This window comes from Saccopteryx leptura, chromosome 1 (assembly GCF_036850995.1).
Source record: "Saccopteryx leptura isolate mSacLep1 chromosome 1, mSacLep1_pri_phased_curated, whole genome shotgun sequence".
In the NCBI taxonomy this organism is placed as follows: domain Eukaryota; kingdom Metazoa; phylum Chordata; class Mammalia; order Chiroptera; family Emballonuridae; genus Saccopteryx; species Saccopteryx leptura.
This window is the reverse complement of record NC_089503.1, coordinates 6,051,989-6,057,880: the sequence shown is the minus strand read 5'-3', so window position 1 is coordinate 6,057,880 and position 5,892 is coordinate 6,051,989. Positions and strand designations below refer to the sequence as shown.

At 59.0% G+C, this 5,892-nt stretch overlaps 1 protein-coding gene across 2 annotated transcripts; it reads left to right on the top strand.

Annotated features, from left to right (window-relative positions):
• The first annotated feature begins 432 nt into the window (after nucleotides 1-432).
• Nucleotides 433-4,444, top strand: LOC136375873 (glutathione S-transferase P). 2 transcript variants are annotated; one of them, XM_066341664.1, is made up of 7 exons: nucleotides 433-541; nucleotides 1,142-1,177; nucleotides 1,417-1,523; nucleotides 1,626-1,713; nucleotides 2,098-2,201; nucleotides 3,174-3,281; nucleotides 4,175-4,444. In XM_066341664.1, the coding sequence occupies exons 1-7, from the start codon at nucleotides 448-450 to the stop codon at nucleotides 4,361-4,363; spliced, it is 726 nt and encodes a 241-aa protein (XP_066197761.1). In that variant the 5' UTR covers nucleotides 433-447; the 3' UTR covers nucleotides 4,364-4,444. The 2 variants fall into 2 exon arrangements, with proteins under 2 accessions (XP_066197761.1, XP_066197810.1); XM_066341713.1 differs by lacking the exon at nucleotides 433-541 and adding an exon at nucleotides 650-795.
• The last annotated feature ends 1,448 nt before the right edge of the window (nucleotides 4,445-5,892 follow it).

The window sequence follows — 5,892 nt, the reverse complement described above, 5'->3', positions numbered from 1 at the left end:
ATCATTTCTATGATTCCACGCTCAAGCCAGAGAATTCGGGTTTCACCTGGGTCCTCAGCCTCCGAGGTCCACACTCTATCCGCTGTGCCACACCTGACAAGGCGAGATGGATTTTAAAGCCTGCATCGTCGTTCTCCTTGTGACGATTTTTACAGTGACCCCGACTTTTAACCAGTGGTACTCATTTCCACTCGGGAGTGAAACAGGTTCCATCTTAAAGACGCACATAGGTTTGAGTGAACTGAGCTGGTTTGGAGAAGAAGGGCATGTAGAGGGCCTGCGGCCACAGGACACAAGAACCATGAAGGCGGCCCAAACGGCTGCGGGGAAGGAAACACCCGGCGTGGAGTGCGGTCTGTGTGAGCGCACCAATGTCTGTGCGCCGCGCACGTGGGTCTCTGCCCGTCTTTGAGCCGCGTGTATCCTGTCTTTTGTCTGTGGGAACAAATGCTGGGGTTGGTGCGACTCCAGCAGAGAAAGGGCCGCCAGGGCGAAGCCACGGCCTGGAGAAGATTCTGGAACTCGTCTGCCAGCCCTTACCGTAAGTCCACGAGCTCCAGACGAATGTTAGGGAAAAGCCCGGCGGGAGGCGCAGCCGGGCTGGGCGGAAGAGCTGGGGGTGCGGGGCCCCGGGCCCGGGGCAGGCGCGACCCGGGCGCGCGGCGGAGGGCGGGCCTGCGTGTGACCCGCGCTGGGCGGGACGGGGAGGAGCAACCCTTATAAAGCCTGGGGCCTCGGGGCCGTTCGAGCTCGCCGATCCCGCCGTGGCCTCCGCCTTTGTCTGCGCCACCACCAGTGAGTTCAGGCTGTTCCTCCGAGGGGCTCGGGACTGGGGGGTAGGTAGGAGGTGGAGGGGGGTAATATCAGGGGCTCAGAACGCGCCGGCGTGCGGCTGGGCCCCCCGCTTCGGGCGGAGGCTCCTGCAAGGCCCTGCAACAACCCGCAAAGCCGCGACTGGGATCCAGGGCGCCAGCGCGGGGTTGGTGTTCTCCGGATCCTGGTGCTCCCGGGACAGGGACCAGCCCCTACGGGGCTGGGAGCGCCCATAGCGAGGGGTGGGCCCCTGGGGAGGACCGGTGGGTGCACTCTTGCTCATAGTGTCTTTTTAGAGGACTCTAATAAACTTCTCTGTTCCCTTTAGTGCCGCCTTACACCATCGTCTACTTTCCTGTTCGAGGTAGGGGCCTGTGACCAGGAGAGAGAGAGAGGCAGAGGTTGGGGGCTGCAACCCATGGCCTCTTATTCACCTGGGGAGACCCCAGCACCGCCCCCTCCCCTATCCATCCTCATGGGGCTGGACTCCGCGTCCCTGAACTCCCTAGGTTGAAGTATCCAGCCTCCTGTGGCCTGCCCCGGCCCCAGGGTGCTTTGAGGCTGGGGTCTCTGCATCCCCACCATCCTGTCTCCCTCCCCCAGGGCGCTGCGAGGCCATGCGCATGCTGTTGGCTGACCAGGGCCAGAGCTGGAAGGAAGAGGTGGTGACCAGGGAGACCTGGATGCAGGGCTCACTCAAGGCCTCCTGTGTGAGTGCTTGTGCCGGATGGGGTGGGGGCTGGGGCCCGGGGTAAAAGTAGGGTGGGGGCAGCCAAGCCGAGCACCTCTGATGGTCCTGTGTCCACCCCCAGGTGTACGGGCAGCTCCCCAAGTTCCAGGATGGAGACCTGACCCTGTACCAGTCCAATGCCATCCTGCGCCATCTGGGCCGCTCCCTTGGTGAGTCCTGAGGCTGCAGGTGGTCCAGTCCAGGGCAGGGGTGGGTGAGCATCAGCCATTGTTCCTGCTCAGCCCAGCCTCTCCCATTTAAATCACGCTGTCCAGCACCCTTGTGGAGTGGAGGGATTGCAGGCAGTGGAAGTTACATGACTTGCCCAAGGTCAAGCCCAGGTCCACCTGCAATCCTTGCCCCATGCCAGGCTGCCACCCACCAAGATCTGAACACCCACTGCGCATGAGGACTGCACCTTTCTTTTGTCCACATCCTCCTCCCTCTTCCCTGGGAGCCAGGGGCAGCCACATGGCCTGTCTGATCAGCAGGCAGTTGTGAGTTGTGTGTCCGTCACCCATCATGCTGTCTGCTCTCCGTGCCCAACCCCCCAGGGCTGTACGGGAAGGACCAGCGGGAGGCGGCCCTGGTGGATATGGTGAACGACGGCGTGGAAGACCTCCGGTGCAAATACGTCACCCTCATCTACACCAACTACGTGAGCACGGGCACCAGGGTGGGCACGGGAACCAGCAAAGAAAGGGGTTTTCAGAACTCTTGGCCCACACCGCAGCCCTCATGTGGCTCCGTCTGAGCCCTCCCTCGGTCAGGGGGCCGGGGCTGGGCTGGGCTCTGCAGTGGGGACCAGCAATAGCAGAGCAGTGAGAGGACAGTAGACATTGAGCCAGGGGTGGTTCCTGATCGCCTTGGCTAGGGGTGGTCAGGAGGGCTTCCTGGAGGAGGTGGAGAAGGCAGAAGATGTAAAGCCAGCTTCTGGAAGGGGGTTGCTGGCACTTTCCGGTGCACAGAGTGTGCAGACATGGAGCGCATTAGGGGATCCGAGAGCAGGTTAGCAGAGTCAGGGTTGCGCGTGTTGGTTGTGTGTGACGAGGGAGAGTAGCGGGAGGTGGAGCTGGAGGAACAGCGGGCTCAGGGCCTGAAGGTCTGAACCCCCCACCGCCACCCCTGGCTTAGATACTTTCCTGCTGTCAGTAGGGAGACATCGGGTCTAAGCCGGGTGGTGTCTAATGTGAGGTCTAGCTCAGGCCGTGTGGCTCAGTTGGTTAGTGTCTTCCTCCTCTGCCAAGGCTGCAGGTTAGTTCCCTGGTCAGGACACATAAAAAGAATCATCTATTGAATGCTTAAATAAGTGGAACAACACATTGATGTTTCCCTCGCTTGCTCTCTCTCCCTCTCGCTCTAAAATCAGTAACACTAAAACATGTGAAGTGTAGAAGGGTCCTCCCAGGCTTTTGCAGGAGTCTGCTGAGAGATCACGAGGAGGGAAGGGAAGAATTGGGCACTGGAGTGGACAGGATGTGGCAGTAGCCTGGGGGTGGGGAGCGAGCAGAGGCTCATGGGCTCAGGGTGGGTGGTGTTTCTCTGAGACGGGGCCCAGAGAAGGGGCCGTCTGGGCCGGGGCACAGTATGAGGGTCAGGAGGGTGATATGTGGGGGTATCTTTCTGGCAGGAGGCAGGCAAGGAGGACTACGTGAAGGAGCTGCCGGGGCGCCTGAAACCTTTTGAGACTCTGCTGTCCCAGAACCAGGGGGGCCAGGCCTTCATCGTGGGCAACCAGGTGAGTAACTGTCTCCGTCCTTACCCCTACCATGTCACCCTCTCTCTTTTTTTTTTTACTATTATTATTTTATTTTTTTTACAGACACAGAGAGAGAGGGATAGATAGGGACAGACAGACAGGAACGGAGAGGGATGAGAAGTATCAATCATCAGTTTTTCGTTGCGACACCTTAGTTGCTCATTGATTGCTTTCTCATATGTGCCTTGACCATGGGGCTACAGCAGACCGAGTAACCCCTTGCTCACCCAGCGACCTTGGTCCAAGCTTTGCTCAAACCAGATGAGCCTGTGCTCAAGCTGGCGACCCTGGGGCCTCGAACCTGGGTCCTCCGCATCCCAGTCCGACGCTCTATCCACTGCGCCACCGCCTGGTCAGGCTCTTTTTTTTTAAGTGAAAGGGAGAGACGCAGAGAAACAGACTCTCACATGCGCCTCAACCAGGATCCACCCAACAAGCCCCCTACAGGGTGATGCTCGGCCCATCTGGGGCCACTGCTTCATTGCTTGGCAACCAAGCTATTTTTAGCACCTGTATTGGGGCCATGAAGCCATCCTCAACACCTGGAGCCAACTTGCTCGAACCATTCGAGCCATGGCTGTGGGAAGTGAAGAGAGAGAGAAGGGAGCAGGGGAGGGGGAAGAAATCTATGGTTGCTTCTCCCCTATGGCCTGACCAGGAATCGATCCTGGGAGTTCCACACGCCAGGCTGACGCTCTACCACTGAGCCAACTGGCCAGGGTCTCACCCTTTCTTATAGACGGGAAACAGGTACAGAGAGAACATGTGAGCCGTTCACTGCTGGCACACAGACAGACCTAGGGAACAGTCCCCTTCCTCCCCCTCCCCCTGGCCTGCTCCCACCTGCTGAGCCTCTGGCCCCTGCCCTGCAGATCTCCTTCGCGGACTACAACCTGCTGGACTTGCTGCTGATTCACCAGGTCCTGGCCCCCAGCTGCCTGGACTCCCTCCCCCTGCTCTCGGCCTACGTGGCTCGCCTCAGTGCCCGGCCCAAGCTCAAGGCCTTCCTGGCCTCCCCCGAACACGTGAACCTCCCCATCAATGGCAATGGGAAACAGTGAGCGCCCGTGGCACCCTCAGGGGGAGGCAGGGGCTGCCTGCCTCGCTTTACCAAGACCAATAAATTTTCCAAGAAAAAAGTGGTACTGTGGGCATTGAGTTTCCTGGGGCAGGGGCTGTGGAACCCTCCCTTGTCGGGCAGCCAGCTAGGATACTTGAAATCCTAAAAGCACAATCAAAAGTGTCTTCCCAGAACACGCAGCCCAGTCTGTGTTTGCTGAACTCCAGGGAGAGGGGGGGGAAAAAAAGGAAAGAGAAATGACTGGTCCTTACCCTGGAGATCCCGAGTCTCGAGAGAGAAGACTCATTGATGAAAGCATGCTTTCTGGTCCCAGCAGGTCATTTGCCAGAGGATTTTAGTCCTGGACAGCGGGAGCCGAGGGCCCCTGCAGGGGATGGGTGTGGGTAGGAGTGAGTAGCTCAGAGTAGGGCAAGCTGGGTTGGTGGGAGGGTCAGTCACTCTTCTCTTGGGGGGGGGGTGAGGTGCTCTTCCGGCTTCTGGCATCATGAGCATACGAGCAACCGTGGATGATCCAGGTGCCTCTCCCAGTGCCCCCTCTTGCCAGGTTGCTAAGGGGTGGAGCCTAGGCGAGCTGGTGGATGTGTGTCCACAGTGGTGAGAGCCCCAGGCAAAATGGGGGCGTTGGGGGTGCCAACAGGTCAGGGCTCGGGGCTTCCGGATATGGCTGGAGGGGAGGGGCTTCTCTGGAGAGCCTTGCCCAACCTCAGAGTCACCTGCCACCAGCCCAAAGGGGGGACCCCCACATAGGGGAGTCCCTGAGGAAGCCAGCCTCTCATTTTTTATTTTGAGAAACCTCAGTAGGTTTGTGACCTTCCAGGAAATGTCACTGAAGGGCTAAGGAGGAGGCATTGCCTGAATGCCGCAGACTCGGGTCAGAGAAGGGCTGCCTGCACTCGTCCCGTGTCTTAGAGACCCCGCTTCGGGCTGTCTGCTGTCAGAGCGGTCAGGGGGGACTGCTCAGCCACCACCAGGCTCCCTGGGCACTGCCCGGGAGACCAAGAAACGGGTTAGAGGCTGGAACAGACACTGCCAGCAGGAGGACTTTGGACTGAGGCAATGTGGAGCCACACCGACGGGGCACATGTCCCGGAACCGCCTACAGCCGCAGTTACAAATAACAGTAGTTGCTAACACTTAACTATCCGGTCTCTGCCAGGCATTACACAACAGGCCGGAGTGTGTTACTTCCTTAATCATTCCTTCACCACCCTTGAGTAGATACTCACCCCTAGTTATGGATGAGGAAACTGAGTCACAGAAAGCATCAGTGACCTGCTGGTGTATGAACTGAGAGGCACAGACAAGGTTATCACATCGTTGTGATCACACAGCACAAACGTGCAGCAGGAGACTGGCTCAGACGTCCGGTGCCCACACGATGGACTTGCCCCGTGGAGAACGAGGGGGTTGCATTGGGCTCCACGGGAGCAGAGGTGCTGGGGCGGCTGCGTGCAGCCCTCTCTGCAAGAGAAGTTTTCCTGCTGTTTACCCGCTACGTGGAAAAACGAG